The sequence below is a fragment of the Pectinophora gossypiella genome, chromosome 9 (genome assembly GCF_024362695.1).
Source record: "Pectinophora gossypiella chromosome 9, ilPecGoss1.1, whole genome shotgun sequence".
Classification (NCBI taxonomy): domain Eukaryota; kingdom Metazoa; phylum Arthropoda; class Insecta; order Lepidoptera; family Gelechiidae; genus Pectinophora; species Pectinophora gossypiella.
Window position 1 is genome coordinate 567487 of NC_065412.1, and position 22440 is coordinate 589926.

Sequence of the window (22440 nt, forward strand, 5' to 3'; positions counted from 1 at the left end):
GCAGTGTCAGGATACCCAGAGACCTAAATAGCGGCTTTGCGGACGTATCTTTTGGCACCTGTACAATAGCCCTGACGGCTCTCTTCTGCATGCGGAAGACTCGCTCCCAGTCAGCAGCGCGTCCCCACAGCTCTGCGCCGTATTGTCTGTTGCATAAACATAATAAAAGTTATGTTTTAAAGCTTGTAATAAGTTGAATTCAGTGGTTTAGAATTCGAATCCCGTTGGAGAAATTCACAAAAATTACTTTGTGATCCCTAGTTTGGTTAGGATGGTAACCAAACTAGTTTAGTTAGGACATTACAAGCTGATCACCTGAATGTCCGAAAATAAAATGATCCGTGCTTCGGAAGGCTTGCTAAAGCGTTGGTCCAGGTTACTACTTACTGATGTAAATTAGTAGACGCTACATGAGCCATGTCAGGGGCCTTTGGCGGCTTAACAGCAACCCTGACATCAAGGTTGGTGGGGTTGGTAATCTAACTTATAATCCACACAATAAAAAGAGCATGCGTAGTCGGATCCCATGCATACGTTTTATATTTCGTGCCAATACTCTTTGTAGTTGGGGTAAGGACTTAGTATACATATACCCACAGGATAGAAGAAGAGAAGACTGTCACTATCGATGGTTTTAATAGTTTGCAACTTAGCTAACCCCCTAGGTTTCCGTCACCGATCGAGCAGGAAACGGAGTACAATCCAGCACGCTCTAGGTACTACGGGTTTTTGCATAGTTCAAATTCAAAAAAATATCTTTATTCAGTAGGTAACATAGTTACAATTTGAATCGTGAATTTTTACATAACGAACGTCTCATCCGCCTAAAACTACTGCAGCTTCTCACAACCTGTATAGCAGGGGAACAGAAGCTGCAAGAAAAACCTCGGCACAGGGCCCTAGACGTTCTTTTAAAAAAAAAATAAACATAAAATATTGTTATACAATTGATTAATTTAGCTGCCTAATATCAGTTCTCAGACAGTTAATCCCATGCATTTATATCTTCATAAACATCCCAACTCGAGTTCAGAAACGTTATGTTTCCTAAAATCAGGGGCGCGAACCCGATACCTCCGGTCAAGAAGTCCAAATATTTTACGACAGAGAGCGACACATAAAAAAACATACACCAACTATATACGTCCCACTGCTAGGCACAGGCCTCCCCTCAATCAACCGGACGGGGTTTGGAGCATACTCCACCACGCTGCTCCACTGCGGGTTGGTGGAGGTATTTTAATATGGAATCATTTTACGGACAATCAGGTGATTCAAACCTGCAATGTCACACACACACATTAATTAAAAGAAATCGCCCTCCGCTTCCGCTATCGCTTACATCTTATGTCAGCATGTTCACAACCTAAGGATAACATAGCATTAGGACGTCAACAGATATTATTCAAATTTCGACGGGTAAAGCCGGGGGCAATCGATAGCTGAGATATTAAGTTAGATAATGTAAAGACAAGGCGACAACACGTTGAGTTGTAATGTTGATACAATCGTAGAACATAAGCTTAAAAAAAAAACCAACCCGAATCGGGGTCTAAACCGAAATATCGGGAGTCTCATATCCCTGATTATAGCAGAGAAAATATAGGTCGTAGTGGTAAATACGTATATTTCATAATGACAGTTTTTGCTAAGACAAAAGACGAAAGTAAGTACATACATAAAGCAGTATAAAAACATTGGTGTTCTTATTGTAGATTATAATACAAAGAGTTTTAACAAATCTTCCAAATATAAAATAAATAAATAAACACACAAAACCGACTCACAAACTAGTCCAATGCGCCATTATATAAACAGCCTATGATACGTCCCACGGTTGACCACAGACCTCCCCTCATACAACCGGAGGGGGTATGGAGCGTACTCCCAAAAACATAAATTAACATATTGTTACACTTAATGGTGCTTCTTCTTCTATCGTGTGGGTTGTGAGGTGGATTATCAACCTCATCAACCCTGGTGTCAGGGTTATTATTGAGCCGCCAAATGCCCCTGACATAGCTCATGTAACAACTACTAACTTACATCAGTAAGTAGCAACCGGGACCAACGGCTTAACGTGTCTTCCGAACCACGGATCATCTTACTTTCGGACAATCAGGTGATCATCCTGTAATGTCTCAACCAAACTAGGGAACACAAAGTAATTTTTGTGGTACTTCCGGGATTCGAACCCGGGACCTCCGGATCGTGAGCCCAACGCTCAACCACTGGACCACGGAGGTCGTATTAACGCGGTAAGAACCGCGGATGATGGAGACCTCATACTTACTTATCCAATATTCAACTCTTCACAAGCACTACACGTTGTATTTATAACCAAGAAGATTTAATAATAAACGCCACCATGTCGCTGGTCAAAGGTAAACAGCCGACCATATTGGTGACACGAGTAACGGTACCGGCTCATTTGCGTGCGCGCATCTTACAACGCAATGTTTACCATTTTGTGCTCTATGTATTTATGAGAGAGGTTGGTTTGGTATGGATAGGAATGAGGATGAAACGGCAAGGGTCAGAGTGAGTTTGGCTATAGAATTGTTGATTTGAATGTTAAGTTAAGAGCTGTTTTTAAAGGTTGTATAAACAGCCTATACGTATGCGTTCCACTAATGGGCACAGAGGTCCCCAGGACAATTAGTTCTCGGATGGCTCGGACTTAAAGTCTTCTTATCGTGTCTCGACATGATAAGGACTTAAAGTGCAAGTGCGACACTGTTCCCTAAACGATGGAACATCTTACATCGTGTCCTGTGCCCGAACACCTGCACGCAGGAGGATCTGATGAGCGCAGATAGCGCCATACTTGTTGCCAAGTTTTGGGCCGATACTTGAGTTTGCCCTCGACACGATAAGAAGAAGGGGTCCCCTCAATCAACCGGAGGGGATATGGAGTATACACAACAACGCAGCTCCACTGTTGAGTAGAGGTTTAGTAGCCTGGGACCGACAGCTTAACTTGCCTTCCGAAGCACAAATCATCTTGCTTTTCCCAAAAAGCAAGATGATTTGTTCTGTTTTGATTGACCCATCAATCAAAACAGGAGATTCTGCAATATCCTAGCCAAAAACTATCAAAGTGGTTTCGACAATCAGGGGTATTGTCACTGCATTTAATATTTTATTAGGGCAACGATTCCTAAACGGATAATGACAATATGCTCCCCCCTATTACATGGGACTTAAACATAGCTATGGGTGGATGCATATACTATGCACCACTGCCCAGCCCTTCGGGGATGAGGCGTGTTGCGTTTGTTCGTCTATTGATTTTAAGTGCAAAAAGAGTTTTTTTTTACTTTACCTAGCCTTGTCTTTAGTGTTGATGGAGAAAGCGAATTTGGTGTGTCACTAGCTATTTACATCACTAAGTAGTTCTTATCATAAGTACCTATACACAGCCTATAATAATAATAATTTAAAATTACGAATAATTAAAACATTTCAAATTATTACACAAACACTAGTCAGTCTAAAATACCGCCCCCTCTCGTACCTGGTTCAAAGGTGCCCATTATACTGGCCGCGTTACCGCGCATAATAATTTTATTTAATTCACGAAACATGCCTCATATGTGTTAGTAAACTTATTCTAGATATGAGTAGCTTTATCTAATATTAGATGCTATGACATGTAAGTCACAGCATCTACGCAGATACGGGCAGTCGAGTCGCGCACCTATCATCGAGAGGGCGGGGTTGCCGCTGCTATACAGGAGGTATTTTTTTTATTTTTCACGTAATAAGACAGACAGAAGTAGGTCTCCCTCGTGGTCCTACTAATAGGAGAAATATGTAGGACCATGAAAAAACGGGGAGAATTCCATGTTCTCTGCCTACCCCAACGGGAATAAGGCGTGATCTTATGTAGATTTACCTAGCCACCTGCTGAACCGACGTGACGTTTCCATCATAAATGTCAGAGATGTGATGATTCCCACAATCTCACACGATCTCGTTTTATGACAATGGCTTAACTTAGATTATGAAAGCCTTTACGAGGTTTCCGTTTGCTTTCCTCATTGTTTAAGTTAAGTTATAATTGTAGTGGTATACTAGTATTGCATTTATAATAATATTTTTTATTATGGATTCATTAATTAACTTTTACCGCATGTTGAATTATGGGTTTTATGAATAAATAAATCAGAGGCGGAGGACAGGAGTCCTGTATGGCTTTGTAATAGACTACCCTGGATGCCATCCCACGCGCGTCAGACAGAATACTGCGGGGCGTAAGGCAAGAGGGAAACCACTGCCCTATTTTTCCCTAAAAAAGTACCATGGAAAACGCTGCACCGACAAGAGCGTGGCTCTTAAATTGATGATGATGATGAATAAATAAATATTGTTACTTCGTTTGTTCTATTATATTTCTATACTTAATTAAAGTAAATTATAATGTACGTGTGTATTTACTACAGGGGGGTTATATTAAAATGGCCACATCGAAGCAATTCATCTAAGAAAGCGATGTTGCAATTTGATATTTGCCCATATAAAAGTAAGTGAGCAGTGCAAACAAGTGTCAAATAGCAATATTGCTTTCTTAGATGAATTGCTTCGATGTGGCCATTTTAACCCCCATGTGCTCAAACGGAGAGCACCGCCGGACGCAGGTTTGTGCTCTAGTACCGGACTTGGTCTAATGAGTTATTAATTTCTCGCTACCACAGTCGACTCAACCATTATCAACAGCGTTACACCTCGCCACCTATCACCACGTTGGTCTAACAGAAAGCTCTGTGAGGCGTGGGTACTAAACTAATCCGAAGGTCCTCGCGGTTTGATTCCCGGTGGGGCAACGTCTAACAAAACATCACTTTTTAAGATTTGTCTCTGATTTTTTCAGAGTTGAAATCACCCGATTGTCTGAAAAATAAGATTTGATTTCATTCCGCGCTTCGGACGGCTGTCACGTGGCTTTTGATACGAATTTGTGGATGCCGGAGAGTTGCCGTTCTACAGTATTCTTTATTCTTTGGTCAAAGGTCACTTTTTTACACACCTAAGTACCTACTTCTCACATTGGAACATGTCAATAACCACCCACAATCATCAAATACATGTACCCACTATTTGCTGAAGCCTATTTAGGAGTGTAAGATATTGAACAAACGTCTCGGAATTTTGCGATTGCAAAACAAATACTTATCTTGGTCTTAAACCAATATTGTCAAAGCTGAAAGCTTAAGACCTCCCAAATTGAGGATAAATGCGTAATAAAACTTTTTTGGGCTGTAAAGACTCGCTTGCTTGAAAAATTCGATGGCTACTTCTTTGGTTTTTTTTTTTTCAAAACTGAAGACACACCTTGAATTCGAGCCCGATTAAATTCTAACCGTTTTATTACAAAACGAACGGGTATAAAATACCTATAGTCCGCGCCTCGAAAGGTCTCCACGAATTAACAAATCATCTCCCTAGCGTTATCCCGTTTTCGAAGCTTCCACTTATTTCTACCAAAGTATTTCTCCCAGGGGAAATAGATTTCCATTCATGTCTACTGCTCTAATACAACATGCTTTATGATGTCAATGTAGCAATAATCGTATAATCACAAACAAAAGACTTTATATACTTAAATAAATATTTATTTTTAAATAAACTATTGTCTGGTGTTTAAAAGTATTACAGTATACGTTACGTGTATTACGTGATATTATTATGTGTTGATTGTCGACATGATGCTACATAACTAAATAGTATGTTCTGATTATGTAGTAGAAATGAATGGAAATCTATTTCCCCTAGGAGAAATACTTTGGTAGAAATAGGTGGAAGCACCGCCCGTTTTTCACAGTCCCCTAACCTAACCTTAAGGCGATTCTCACACTGCCCCGCATGAACGCGCGTGGATGCGTTTTCTGTGTGTTAGACTGTGCGTGTTTTCTATACAAACGGAGATACTTACAAGCAACGGAAGAACACGCATCCACGCGCTACGCTGCATCATGCGGGGCAGTGTGTGAATCGCCTAAGATTTGACAGGTGCGGTTTTATACGTAGCCTGTAGCTAATAATTCTATGCAGAATATGCAACACTAGCGCCGCTTTCGCAAGACTTCTTTTGTAGTGCGTTTAAACTTATATTGTCTAACCCAAAACCATACCTATCACCACCAGATAGTTTCTTGGAAATTCGTGTCTGTAATTATGGCCTTACCTGAATCAGAATACCAAAGGAACATTATCCTGTTTCGGTTCTAGGAACAACACCTCTAACACCTTGAAACGTGCGCCGAAGCGCAACCTTAGTAATGGTACCTACTGATTATTTTAAAGTTATCGCATTTGAAAACTAAATACTTACGAGTACAGCTACAGTTCTAGCGCGCTCTAACATGGAGCCAGTGATACCAGGACAGAAAGATAGTGTACATCTTAGCGAGAAAGAGACGGAGAAGAAAATTTACTATACTAACAGTAGTCTTACAATTGCAATTAAAAAAATAACCGGCTTCAAAAACTGTTAAATAAAAAGTAAGAAATGATATTTTGTTGAATACAATGTTGGAGGTAGAATCTCAATTGCGAAGTCGACGCAATCAGCAATTTTCATTACCTACAAACCCTGCAAACGCTCCACCGTGGTTACTTTACTTGTGACAACGGGTAGAACATGAAGTTCGGCTGTCTTTTTATTTGCGCCGACTTCAGAACCTCCTTCTTTTTTGAAGACAGTAAAAAAGGTATTTTATATAAGACTTACCTGAACAGCACTGTTCAAGAAGCAGTTATTCTGCCCAGGCGCATTCCACAATCCCTTGGTGGTGTGGAAGATGCCAGAGTCGCGGGAATCGTCGCGCGAATGTTGCACGCGCAACTCGCCGCCGTGCGCAGCTGCCATTGCGCCCGCCATTACGTGCGCGCCGCCATTTTGTTTACACGACTGACGCCATCTTGTACCTGGGGGCGGAAAACAAGGGAATTGGTGAGATTGTCATAGAGAAAATGTTTCGTTTACTATTAATAAATACGTGAAAACAAGCCCGCCATATGTTGTTGAAAGACTGCATGCAGCCATTTGATACAAAGTCCTATACTGATAAGTGATCAGCACATAGCCTTAAAATAAAGTGATTTTTCAAAACTATTCACAACTCTAGAAAGAAATCGCAAGTAGGTAACTTCACATCACAGTAAAGCAGTGAAAAATGTACCATATAACAGTCATGATCAATATCATGTACCTACGCAACCCTGTCTCACACACATATTTGACATTTAGTGAGACTTATAGTTCAATTTTGTCACAGAAGTTAATGTGTATAATATTTATGCTCGTACATCAGACTGTTAGGCGCCCAATAACCATTATACCGACGCGACGTGATAACAATTACTAGGCAATAAATCCGTATTAGCACCATCCGTCCACAGTTCACACAGTCTAGACTCACGGTAATTAGCGTGGTACTTGAATTGTCCACACTTATATCAACGGTACAGTAACTTAGACTGTGGGTTGTGAGGTGGATTACCAACCCCATAAACCCTGGTGTCAGGGTTACTATTGAGCCGCCAAGGGCCCCTGACACGGCTCATGTCACTTACATCAGTAAGTAGTAACCGGGACCAACGGCTTAACGTGCCTTCCGAAGCACGGATCATCTTTCTCTCGAACAATCAGGTAATCAGCCTGTAGTGTCTTATAACCAAACTAGGGATCAAGCGATTTTCGTGATTTGTCCCCACCGGGATTTGAATCCGGGATTCCTCCCCTCCGGGATCGTGAGCACAACGCTCAAACCACTGGACCACGGAGGCTATTATTGTTGTACTATGATCATCTTATACATGCAAATTATAAGTTTGTTAGTAATTTTTGACATAAAAAATGGATGGTAGATCACTTTATATCCCTTGGTCACACCCCGGACACTTCATACAAACAACCTCGTTTTACACAGATACAACACATTGACGTTATCGTACACGCGCATCTGTGTGTGTGACGTCTGACGCCATATGATTCAAGTCTAAACTATGTTCAAGGGGGGGTGAGGTAAACCTAGCTCAGACGCTGATAGCTATACGTAGTATTATGCCTTATTCTATGCCTTAGTGAACAATGTACTAAGTATTATTACGTATGTGTGTGCGTGTGTGTAACACAAACACATCTAGCTACCAAACCGTTCGTATATACTTGTGGTACAAAATTTTCTCACTCATATTGTTTGCATTCGGGCTAACTAGTTTCATATTAATTGCACAATGCTACATTAGGTTATTCCTTTCACTGAGCATTGTTGTCAGACCATTGTCTCAGTTCGTCAGGACTGTGGCGACCATTGTCATAATTACGGTTACTGCTATAATTGTAATCATTCGAAGACATTTCCAAATGCTATTATTGTCTAGCTTTTGTAATACTTGACCGGAAGAACTCAGTGCCAGTCCTTTACAGTGTTTTGTTTTACCAAACGAAAACGAAACGATAGACTAGGTTGAAAATATCCGTGTTACAAAAGAAGTCAATTACTTTCATTAAAATATACAGTTGATAGTGACACACTAATAAATAAATAAATAAACATACACACAAATACATACATTACATTAGAAAAGGTTTAATACGATCTACTCTGAACCGGCGTGCGTGTATGAAGCTATTGATGAATGTGGAGGAAGCAAGAGAAGTGTGTCAGGATCGAAGCAAATGGAATTCTATAGTCTCTGCTTACCCCGATGGGAAATAGGCGTGAGTTTATGTGTGTATGTTGTTAGTGATATTGTAACGAAAGCTTTGAGGGACGATTCTGAGCATGATTCTGAGTTGATATCAAGTGGAATTTTCTTTCGCAAAAGTATGGAACTGAAAATAATTTAAAACACTAAATTTTTCATGAATTTTTCGACAGGAAATTCCACTTGATATTAACTCAGAATCATAGTCTGAATCATCCCCCCTAGCATTCGTTACGATGTGACTAACACCTGTATAATTCATAACAGAATCTTAATCTCTTAAACCAAAACAAACAACAAATTCAATGTAAAATTATCAACCTACACGAAATGGTAGCGAAACTAAATGGATGCTCATGCGCACGCATTTTGTACATTAACACTTCGTCGGGATAATCTAGTAATTGCAGGTTTTACACCGCTCTTACGTACAATTCAGCCTCTGGGCTGCAAAGCGATTTATTCCAGCATGGTAATACCGTTACTTGTAATAGAACAACCACAGTACTCATAGATAAAGTAGTTTTTTTTTAATATATGAGGGCAGGCTATTGCCTAGCGCCCAACTGGAGACCCTCAGGCCTGTTGTCGTAAATTTTATACCGGATGAGAGTCCTCAGCGCTCCCCATTAGCCCGGTCAAGTAGTCAAAGCCATATGCGACTGTGTGTGCCAAAAGTTCCTTTAATCTATGGTTTTTACGACACTAACACTAAAAAAATTAAATAAATTATGATTATTATGGTTTCATAAAGTAAATTATGGTTTTTATTCAGGGTTTAGATCATAGAACCTACCTCTGTGGTCCAGTAGTTGAGCGTTGGGCTTACGATCCGGAGGTCCCGGGTTCGATTCCGGGTGGGGACATATCACAAAAAATACTTTGTGATTTTCTATGACGCACAGGTTGCATTTTCATACAAATTCCGTAGTAATTTCGTGTTGTGACGTTTAGTAAAAAGTAACTGATTTGACTAGTCGGAAAGTACCCTATTCACGTCACAACCCAAACGATAGAAGAAGAAAACGTCAAAATCAAAATCTATAGATTTCAATAACATTATTTAGTTACTATCATTAAGTTATGAATCATTTCGCGCCCCGGATTTAAAAAGTATGACTCAGTTAAAGAGTCAACTTGCAAGGTCTTACAACGGTAACACATTTTGGAACAGATTCAGCAGCTTTACCGCATTTTTTACGTGACTCTGATAAAGGAGAGTGAGTCTCCTTTTTTAACCGAGTTCAAAAAATAATGTTATTGTACAATCCCCACGTGAGGTATGTGTCAATTAATTTGAACGATATAGGTAATTAATAATGATACGTTTTTGGAATAATACATTGAATAGTAATTAAGTAATTGGTTTTAGGTAACAGTGTAATCTCGACTATATCACTGTGCTAATAAACATCACTACGTGTAGTAGGCTGAGCTGTAGGCCATCTACGGGGTCCACAGCTGGCGGATTGTGGAACGGCCATCAGATTGATGGTTAGCTGCGAATATAAAAATAAGCGGTCCCCGACCAAACAGCGACAGGATTAGCAGAACGTAGTGGGTAGCTCACAGGGACGGGCTAACCTATAAAATGCTAACCTAACCTAACCTATAAAATGCTACTTAGGTTCTATGACGATCTTGTGACGTTGTGAGTAGGCGCCGCTACTTCAAAGGCGCACCCCTGATGCCGGGCAGCAGCGGTATCAGTACTGGTTGGAGGCCGAGGAAATGGATTCTGGTAGGGCTCTAGCTATAACATCACCGATTGAGAAATTGGTCGGTGTACTGCGTAACGGAAGGCGATTGGGGCAACCACCGTTCTACACGCCCTATCTATGGAGTGGAGGTGATTACTCCACCGACAAGAGCGCAGTTCTTAAATAAAGAGAGGGAGAATAAACGTCACAACCCTACCTTCTGGGGGTCTATAAAGGCCACATTAAAATGAAGGATAATAAGGGATTTTCAAGGCTACGTTCTCCAAAAAAACTATAGATGGCGTTGAACAGAGTTGCCTTCGTTATCTAAACAACACAACAGAACACACACGCGACATGAATTCGAAAAACGATTTTGAAAATCTTAAGTCCCGTGCTGGATTCTAACCTGCGACCTTACAGTGACAGTCAAACGATCTTCCAACTGAGCTAACACGGCTCCTACTGTGCGACGGATTGTTGGTTAGTCTTTAAAAGACTGTAAGGTCATCTAGACACGACGAATTTATTACAAACATCATGGAAGGGAAGATAGAAGGAAAGATGGGAAGGGGAAGACCAAGAAAAGCATTTGTTATGTTATGTTAAGAGCTTATATGGAACAGATTACAATAGGCGATCGTGTCTTATAAGGAAGTGAAAGAATAGGCTGGTTTCCAACTAGTCAAATCAGTTACTTTTTACTAAACGTCAAAACGCGAAATGTCTATGGAATTTGTATGAAAAAGCACACGTCAGAAAACGCGATAAATTATCGGACTTAACGGACGTTTTTCTTGATTGAAATTCGTAAATAACTTAAATAGAAAAAAGAAAATGATGTTCGTTAGTTTTAGATCTGCCTTTATTTAGTAATCAGAATTTCATAATTTACGAGGGGAGGTCAAAAAGTTCGCGGAATGGAGGGGTTGGAGGGGGTTGGTTTGCTCGTACAGGTAGCCGCTAGTTGCACACCTCATTAACAGTATATGTACCAAGTTTGAAGCAAATCGGGTCATTAACGTTTGAACTATCGACCAGCAAACAAGTGAATCGGGAAGAACTCAGCGAATATGGATAAAATTGAACACCGCGCCGTCATTAAGTTCCTCACCAAGCAAGGAAAATCCGCTCAGACGATTTTTCAAGAGCTGTTAGCAGTTTACGCGGACTCTGCCCCTGGTAAAACCATGGTTTACAAGTGGCATAGTCTTTTCAAGCAAGGAAGAGAGTCGATTGAAGATGATCCCCGCTCCGGACGGCCCATTGAGGCCACCACACCGGAAATCATCGAAAAAGTAGAGAAACTTGTATTAGAAGATACCCGCTTGAAGAAGAAGCAGCTTGCAGCAATGGTCGGTGTATCCGAAACAAGTATTTTAAATATCCTACATCAACATCTTGGGATGACTAAGGTCAGCGCAAGATGGGTTCCAAGAATGCTCACGCCACTTCAAAAAAGCGAGCGTGTCGAGTGTTCTCGCCAGTTTTTAGAGCTCTGTGGAGAGAATAAGGAAGAAGTTATGGCCCGGATTGTTACTGGAGATGAAACCTGGGTTCACCACTATGAACCTGAGTCGAAGCAAGAGTCGATGCAGTGGCATAAAAAAGGCACACCTCCTCCAAAGAAGTTTAAGGTGTCATAATCGGCCGGAAAGATCATGGCCACTATTTTTTGGGATACAGAAGGTATTTTGCTGATTGATTATAAAGATCGTGGTGTGACTATAACGGGACATTACTACGCTTCTTTACTGGATAGATTGAAAGAGGCTATCAAGGAAAAAAGAAGAGGAAAGCTGTCAAGAGGTGTGCTCCTTTTGCACGACAACGCACCCGTCCACACGTGCCATGTTGCGACGGCTGCCATTCACCGATGCGGGTTCGAAAAATTAAACCACCCGCCTTACAGTCCAGATTTGGCCCCCAGCGATTATTATTTGTTCCCAAAAATGAAAAAGGAACTGCGTGGACGAAAATTTGGCGATGATGAAGAAGTCAAGTCTGCAATTTCGGCCTATTTTGACAGCAAAGAGAAATCTTTTTTTTTATGATGGAATAAACAAATTATTTGATAGATCCGGAAAATGTGTTAAGGTTAAGGGAGAATATATTGAAAAGGAAAAATAGTTTCGTGTTTAATTTCGACCCCCTTCCCCCTCATTCCGCGAACTTTTTGACCTCCCCTCGTATCTTGAACCTAGTACAGTCATGAGCAATATCATGTACCCGCTTTAGAACCCTGTCGCACTATCATATTTGACATTTAATGAGACTTACGGTTTAATTTGTCAAAAAAGTTAATGTGACATGGATCCAAATTGTATACATATTAGTACTCGTGACCGTACAAGACCCAATTGGCCCTTGATAGATAGGAATGGAGAATGCTACACCGACAAGACCGTGGCTCTTAAATTGTTGAGTGTCATCTATTAAGCAATAAGAATCTCGCAGTAGAAACGACAAAGTAAACAGTTTACAAAACTTCAAATTTGCACCTAATCGTAGATTACAATATTTACAGAAGAATGTACACGCGAGATGGCGCTGCGAGCAAAAATATTCATTAGGCCTGTGACGTCATAATGACTCCTTACTGGCTACTGTAATCAGAGAAGACATTCTTGGAATTTGAATGAGGAAGTACGAGTTAAAGTAAGGAATTTCTTCGGAAGGTAGTCAGATAAGAATAGATAATATTTATGGATCTCTGTCTTTTTGTACATTCATTTACAATTACAAGACAAGACTACAACAAACGGTGCAATAAAGTCTTAAGGTAGCTCCACATAGACCTGTGAAAGCGGGAAAAGCGTTTAAGGCGTATTTTCTTCGCAATTTCATGTCTAATAGTAGACTTTGACTAAAACTTTGTTGAGAAACTCCAAGTTCCATAGAAGGCAAAGGGAACTATTCAACTATTGCTCAATACCAATACCTTGTCTTCTTCTATAGTGTGGATTGGTGGATGACCAACCTCATAAACCCTGGTGTCAGAGTTATTATTGAGCCGCCGCCATAGGCCCCTGTCACGGTTCATGTAACTACTACGAACTTACATTAGGAAGTAACCAGGACCAATGGCGTAACGAAGCACGGATCATCTTACTTTCGGACAATTTGGTGATTGGCCTGTAATGTGCTAACTATGGCCTGTAATTTCCCCAACGGGATTCGAACCCGGGAGCTCCGGATCGTGAGCCCAACGCTCAACCACTGGACCACAGAGTCCGTGACGATAGATAGATTTTAATGAAAGTAAATTGACTTCTTTCGTGACACGGTTTTTTAAACCTGGTTTATCGTTTCGTCTTCATTTTGTAAAACAAAACACTGTAAAGGATTATTTTCTTTGGGTCAAGAATGAATGCTTATCTTGATGCTTAGAGAAAGTCAAATCAGAAGCTTAATTTTTCTCTTTCTCCTTACAGCACTTGATAAGACATCACTTCAAACAACACAACATTTTTTACCTCCAAACTGTAGTAACACGCAAGCAAGCACCTACAGACCTTAATTTCTCACTTTTTCAACTCTTTTTTTACTCGCAGTGAAGTTCGGAGATGGAATGTGGTATGTGGAGCAAGTAAACCCAATTAAACTGGAGCGAAATGGTATCACAGTAACGAGTTACGTACCTATAACTTGTTATTTGTCTTACTTACAAGCAGAATCCCGTTAAATTCCTTTTAAAACAAGCATTTATTTATCGTAATTTTGTTGGATGCGACTGGAGTTGCGAGTAATTATTTAATTAATCGTGGCAGAACTCGAAAGTAATGTGAATACACAAAAAAGTGTGTGTGTGTCATGCGAAGTTGTGTGTGTGTGTGTGATGTGTGTGAAAATGAAAGGAAGAAGGATAGAGGGCCTAGCAGGGTGTAGCGACACATTTAATACATTTTTGTTATGTCAGCATTTTTTGTAGCAGCGCCTGCGTTGCCCCGCGGCTAGCCAGTCTCTCCCGTTCCGTCACCGGGCTAGCTACTATGCCCGACCTTAATTACCGTGTTAAGTATTTTCGGTGTATCTAATTGTGTTCAGAATTGTAATTGATAGTCTTATAAAGTTAATAATATAATTTCATCAACTTTCAATAGTTATTTTACTTTCGTGATCCTCCTGATAAATATTTACAGTCAGATGACATATTGTAGTGCGGGTCATAGCGCCTTCCTAGTAGAACTTTACAAAAGTGAGTTAAATAAGACCCAACAAGGGCAATGAATACTATAGTATACTATTAAATTAGATACAATTAACCATCCCTAAAAAGACACCGGGCGTGTCCTCTTGGAAGACCGCGTGACTTACATCTAAATGTCACCGGTTCAAATCCTGGCTGGGGTTCTAAACTACAGAATTCCACTTTTTTTATTCAGGTAACTAAGGCCTATACAATATATACCCGTAAGAATACAGACAATCATCATCAGCCGTATGACGCCCACTGCTGGGCATAGGCCTCCCCCAAGGATCTCCACGACGATCGGTCCTGCGCTGACAATACAGACAATATTATAATTAAAATATTAAACTTATGTTTTATGAGTTTGAATTCACGTTTGGATCATTATCACGAGGTCCGCTTGCCAAACCTGAAGATTTGACAGATCCGGTTTTTTACAGAAGCGACTGCCTGTCTGACTTTCCAAACCGAAGGGACGCCGGTGACTTCACAATGTTTCTTTTGAAAACTCATCATCTGTCGTAATAAACGCTGCAAAGCCAAATAATGATTTATGGAAATAGAATAATATTAACATACGAACTTACAACAGTACCAGGAACGCAGGAACTGACAGTAGCGTAAACATTTCTCGTTGCATCCGTAAATAAGCGAGACGCTTGCGCAACCCATATCGGAGTTAACCCGATTTTTGTCAGATCGATCGGAAGCGATACACTGACTGAAATAACTTTGTGTGTTTATCAATTACTCTGTAAGCTTGTACAGAGTCATTCATAAACACACAAAGTTATTCGACTTGACTGATTTAGACCACGGGTCTTAGCCAAGTTGCAACGATTTTGCCTATCCACAGTTTTTGTCCGTGATCATCACCATCATCATCAGCTCATAAACATCCCCACTGCAGGGGCACGGGCCTTGTTTATGGATGAATAGGGAGATCGGGCCTTAAACCACCACGCGGGCAGTGCGGATTGGTGGTTATTAACGACTGCTAATGCAACCGGGACCAACGGCTTAGCGTGCCTTCCGAAGCACGGAGAAGCTCGAGATGAAAACTTTTTTTTGTGGTCACCCATCTTATGACCAGCCTTTGCGAAAGTTGCTTAACTTCAACAATCGCAGACCGAGCGCGTTTACCGCTGCGCCACCGAGCTCCTCCTTGTTCGTGATATTCAAAGAACGCATGACTTACATGGTGTTGAATTCGACTTTATGAGATTGAATTCATATTGATCATAGATTAATTGATATCACGTGGTTTCCACGGGTTGTGCTGTCCGATTACTGGCAATAAGCCCGCCCTCTGTTACATGGGACTTAAACATAGCTGACGGGAAGTGAGTGTATTGTAATACTATATACCTCTGCCTACCCCTTTGGGGATACAGGCGTGATGCTATGTTATTTTATGATTTATGTCTGTCTCTCTCTCTCTCTCTATTTAAGAGCTGCGCTCTTGTCGTTGGAGTATTCGCCATTCCTCTCTTCTTCCCGCCAAAACCTTCACCTCCCGATACGACACGACCTGCACCTTCTCTTTTATTTGTTTCATAAATGTTCTCCTAGGTCTACCCCTTCCTCACTTCCTTCAATTTTAATGTCTGTCTCAACTGAATATAAAACCAAGACTCAATAACAAACAAAAGTCTGCAACCGATCGCTTTACAAATAAATATTAATTTGCTCAAATTGCTGTTTAACAATAACCAACGTTGTTTCCTGGACAAACAATTTATTGTCCATAAATCATTGGTTTCAAACAAACCGTTTTACTCGGCAGTTCGCGGAAGCTGGCACATTATGCGCTGGCGCACACACGTTCACTGCTGTTCGTCGGACTTGACTTTTTGCCCGACTGTGGCGAAGCGAAAAGGAGAGTTACGTGGATGACAGCTATGTATGTATTTGCGGAGGTCTGTTCTCTAGTTATGAAAAAAAAAACATATTTCCAAACATTTGCATGTTTTTACGTTAAGCCGTTGGTCCCGGCTATTAGCCGTAAAAACACCTCCATCAACCCGCATTGGAGCAGCGTGGTGGAGTATGCTCCATACCCCCTCCAGTTGATTGAGGGGAGGCCTGTGCCCAGTAGTGGGACGTACCTATACATATAGGCTGTTTATGTTATGTTATTTCCAAAATATACAAAATCAACAAACAGTAGACATTCAATGCATCTCTGAGCTGCGAAACGGAGACAAAAAACAAATATTTCTTTTTGTTTTTTTTTTGACGACATTTGACACCTCTGTCGCCGTTAAGTCATAAAAACTTTTATGGGCTTCAATTTTTTTTTCTATTTATTACGTTATATTATCTGCTTTTTATTGCGCACCATATGAACATAAAGTTTGCAGTTTTCATAACAAATATTTATCTTTTTTGATATGTATAACACTTGTTATACGTTCTATATGCTTACCAAGTTCATTCATTGAGAATTAAAATGTACGATGAAAATTGCAGTGGAGCCAAGAACAATACCTTACCATAACATTTAATCAAATAACATTTTCAACAAACGAACAGCCTCCGTGGTCCAGTGGTTTGAGCGTTGGGCTCACGATCAGGAGATCCCGGGTTCAAATCCCGGTGGGGATATACCACAAAAATCGCTTTGTGATCCCTAGTTTGGTTAGGACATTACAGGCTGATCACCTGATTGTCCAAAAAGCCGTTAAGCCGTTGGTCCCGGTTACTACTTACTGATGTAAGTAAGTAGTCGTTACATGAGCCATGTCAGGGGCCTTTGGCGGCTCAATAATAACTCTGACACCAGGGTTAATGAGGTTGGTAATTCACCTCACAACCCACACAAAGAAGAAGAAGATCAAAACCTTTATATTCACATAAAATCAAACACACTTGTTATACATTTTATATGCTTACTAAGTTCATTCATTGGAAATAAAATGTACGATGAAAATTGCAATGGAGCCAAGAACAATACGTCACCATAACATTTAATCAAATAACATTTTCAATAAACGAATAAAATAAGAACATCGAAAATGCACCAGTATCAGATTACACAATAAAGGCATTACACCCATGGAATAACCTTGAGTTTATTACTTATAATAATGGTTGAAGGACAAGGGGCCTGTTTAATAAAACTTACAATTGTAAATTACAATGACTGATGTACATTGCGGAGTGTGTGATCACGAATATTTTACAGTTTAATATTAGTTACGTAATGAACATCAAATTGTCGTTGTAATTTACAATTGTAAGTTTTATAAAACAGGCCCCAGGTTGAACACCGTGTATAATCTACACCCCGGTGTATTTACTGGTTTCGGAGGTCGAGGCGAAAGAAGAACAATATTCTTAGAAAGAGGAGGGAGCATTATTGGCATATTTAAAAAGGAAAGACTTCCTACAAGGCTTATGTAGATTTGCCTTGGGTACCTATCTACTTCACCAGACTAATGGAGGCCGTGGAGGGTTCTGGGGGGTTAAAATGGCCATATCTAAGAAAGCAATATTGCAATTTGACATTTGCGCGTATAAAAGTAAGTGCGCAATGCAAACAAATGTCAAATAGCAATATTGCTTTCTTATTCAAAAATTAAACGACCTCCGTGGTCCGGTGGTTGAGCGTTGGGCTCACGATCCGGAGGTCCCGGGTTCGATTCCCGGTGGAGACATATCACAAAAATTACTTTGTGGTCCCTAGTTTGGTTAGGACATTGCTGGCTGATCACTAGATTGCCCGAAAGTAATATGATCCGTGCTTCGGAAGGCACGTTAAGCCGTTGGTCCAGGTTACTTCTTACTGATTGTCAGTAAGTAGTTGTTACATGAGCCATCTCAGGGGCCTTTGGCGGCTCAATATTAACCCTGACACCAGGTTTGATGAGGTTGGTACTCCACCTCACAATCCACACGATAGAAGAAGAAGATTTAAGCGGTGCCTGAGAAGTAGCCATTTTAAATCCACGTTAAACAATTTCTGTTGCTTTGACTATTTAGGTTATGTAGAGTCTGTATTAATAAATATGTCATGTAGTATGTAATCTTCTTCTATCCTGTAGGTTGTGAGGTGGATTACCAACCTCATCAAACACAACACGAAAAATGTCGTATAGAGACTAACTTCCTAAAAAATTATGCTACGCGTTCCTAATTTCGTTTCTTCGCTCACTTATCAGAACCAGTTTTGATAAGTAGACAGCGTTTCAACCAATAGTTTCTTTTGTAATTATAATACGTCGAACTAATGAAGTCATTAATTTTGTTTCCAAATTTTTATAAATGTGTTACGTGTTACTTTGGTGGTCACACAATAAATGTATTGTCTTTAAAAATTCAATGCCGTGGGCACAGATTTCTCGAAAAATATTCCTATTATAATATTTATTATCGAATTTTATAAGGTAACGGATGTTTTTATGTGTTTTCCATAGATTATGCAAAACTATGAATTGATTTTATCGAATCTCGATGAATTATAAAGAAGGTGGCAGGTCAAATAATAGTCATAAACTTTCTGGTTAAAGATTTTAAAATTAGGTTAACGAGTCCGTACACTCGGGGATATCGTCTTAAATTTTCTAGTCGGCCCATTTGTCCGGCCAAGTAATTAATGTCATCTGAAGCAAAACTACGATAAGTCACGTGAAAAAAAATCACTCTAAAAACCGAAACCGGGACCTTTGGTTTGATAGAACAAGATGTATAACTAGCTAAAGAAATGGTCCTAATAAGATCCTGAAATATATATTTTGGCTCAATAGAAATCCTGCCCGACCATGGGTTGATGATGTTGGCCATTCATCTCATAACCGACTCGAGAGAAAAAGATATTGTATTTATTTATTAAGTACTTACACACAATAGGTTACAGACATATCACTTCAGATTAGGTAATACGGTTTATGTTCAGACTACATCCAACTAATGTGTATACGCAACAAATGTATGTGTGTGTTATGTGTAAGTTATAATTAACAGTAAATGAGCAGTTACAGTGTATTTTATTATATGAACAGTTTTTAACTTTTTACTTCCATAACTGCCCAATACAATCATGAATTACAATACACACTCTTTTTTAATCGCTTTTTGAAAAGTGAAATCTAGTTTCTTGACCCAATTTGTACATTTACAAGAGGGAGAAGGTAAATCATGAGGTCTCTAGTCTAACTTAAACAGTAGTACAACAATACAAACAATTGTCAATAAATCCAGTGACATAATAACAGCTCGCGTGCGCGGGCGCAGCTCGTAATGATGGTAATCACCGAAATGATCCGATGGCCGCATTCCAGGGGGTAGCCACTGCTTTTTATAAGTATCCTATAAAGCCTTTTACGGTCCACCGGGTTTCGTATGGCACCTAATTTCTTCTGGAGAAGCTTGTGTCTTCCGATTTGAACGAGAAATTTTCGTTGGTAAAAAATTTGAAATGAAATTTAAAAATGGAACATGAAATGTGTTTATTATAAACTATGTTCCTGGGTTTTTGGCGGGAACGGAAACGGGACGGTTGCTTTCTTCATTGAATAATCTAAATAATCAATACGAAATGGTGTTCTGTGGTTGAGCGTTGGGCTCACGATTCGGAGGTCTTGGGTTCGATTCCCGGTTGGGACAAATCACAAAAATTACTTTGTAGTCCCTAGTTTGGTTAGGACATTACATGCTGATTACCTGATTGTCCAAAAATAAGATGATCCGTGCTTCGGAAGGCACGTTAAGCCGTTAGTCCCGGTTACTACTTACTGATGTAAGTAAGTAGTCGTTACATGAGCCATGTCAGGGGCCTTTGGCGGCTCAATAGTAACCCTGACACCAGGGTTGATGAGGTTGGTACTCCACCTCAAAACCCACACGATAGAAGATCAGAAGCAAACATGAATTTATAATTATAACACTATGCATATAAGCCCCCAAATCCCATCAATTTTCAAAAGGCCTATGCCCTCAGTTTTAAAACTTTCACCGACGAACCCAATTATAAATCTTTAAGACACCCGTCTGTCGAAGATTAGAAGTTGAACAAAAAACATACTCAATAATTCAATGTTATGCCATCGTCATAATTAGCTATGACATTACTTTATGAAGCCACGTTAATGTTGATGGCTTAATAGTTTAATAACTTTAACAGAGTGCACGTAGAAAAACAAACAGGAATTAATAAAATGCTGATTCATGTAATGAAAGGTTTTTCTAATAGTCTAAGATCCCACCATAGAAAAAAATAATATGTCGATTAAGTATGTGGGTTGTCTAAATTTATTTATTTGTTAATTGATCATATTCTGGACTAAATATTTTAGGCAACCCACTTGCAATAAATTTATTGACATATTTAATTGAATATAAAATACTTTTCATCCATTAACCAGCTCGGTGTAGGTCAATATGGAGTGACAGTTACAGTTAAAATATACAATCGATTGATTTTTCCTCACCTTATGGTTGTCTAGAAGAAATCGCTTTAAGCGATAAGGCCGCCTTTTGCCGTGTACCTAGTTAAGTCTTTTGTAATTATTTATTTTTATTTTGGTGCAATAAATAATTGTATTGTTTTAATATTTTTTTTTAATTTTGATAACCGTTTGACCACAATCTCACCTAATAATGAGCGACGATGTGGCCGAGGATGGAACACGCTTACCTAAAAAGTGCCTATTCACTCTTGCCTTGAAAAGGTCTAGATTGTATTTTTTGGAGAAACAGACTCGCGAGCGGAGAATTCCCGATCTTATCGCACTCAATATTCCAACAAACATTATATATTTATTTACAATTTAAACCCTTAAACGTACATAAGTTCACGACTATATCCAAATTGGGGTAGTCAGAGGTACATCCATCGCAAGATGAACTAAGTACTCCACCTCACCGAGCGTTCTGTTAGAGCAACATGATACCTATAATTTTCCCCCACGTTATGGTTGTCTGGAAGAAATCGCTTTAAGCGATAAGGCCGCCATTTGCCATGTACTTAGTTAAGAGTCTTTTGTAATTATTTATTTTTATTTTGTTGCAATAAAGTGTATTTGTATTGTAATTTTTGCTTGAGAAATGCTCGGAAATCAGGAAATTATTTCGATTTAGATGAAATGCTCAAAGTGGCTTTGAGCATTTTCTTATTCCCCCCAATATTCCTACAATTACCGAATCGAACCCGCTGACTCTACTCACGATGTTTTTGTCACTAAACGGTCTATAAAAGTTTAATAACACGTCTCCGGTACTAATAGCCCGATTACCTACTGTTTGTTTGTCCATCAGTCAGCTTACGGCATGACTGTTCAAAACTAATCGTCTAATGGAAGGTTACTATAAAATCTTGTCGGTTTGTACACAGTTATTTCGATGATTGTATCATCATAAACTCCAGCTTTATGGCTAGTCACCTTTTTACTGGGAAATGAGTATGTGAAAGCAATGAATTTATAATAAGGCTATTGTCTGAAGATTAATTATGAACTCGTTATATTATTATTATGATATGAATCATGACACCTAATCATCATCACCAGCCCATTAACGTCCCCACTGCTGGGGCACGGGCCTTCCCTATGGATGGATACCACGCGGACCCAGCGCGTATTGGTGGTTATTAACGACTGCTAATGCAGCCGGGACCAACGGCTTAACGTGCCTTCCGAAGCACGGAGGAGCTCGAGATGAAAACTTTTTTTTTGTGGTCACCCATCCTATGACCGGCCTTTGCGAAAGTTGCTTAACTTCAACAATCGCAGACCGAGCACGTTTACCGCTGCGCCACCGAGCCCCTCGTCACCTAATCGTCAAACGCAAATCTCAGCGTCTCCGATGTTTACACACATACATAAACTCATGCCT

At 39.8% G+C, this 22440-nt stretch overlaps 1 protein-coding gene across 1 annotated transcript in view; it reads right to left on the bottom strand.

The window, feature by feature from the left end:
* Nucleotides 1-22440, bottom strand: part of LOC126369329 (uncharacterized) — a 202899-nt gene that overhangs the window by 160015 nt on the left and 20444 nt on the right. The window contains exon 2 of the mRNA XM_050013657.1: nt 6734-6930. Coding sequence (XP_049869614.1) covers nt 6734-6883 — 150 coding nt within the window. The 5' untranslated portion in view covers nt 6884-6930. The remainder of the gene's footprint in view (nt 1-6733; nt 6931-22440) is intronic.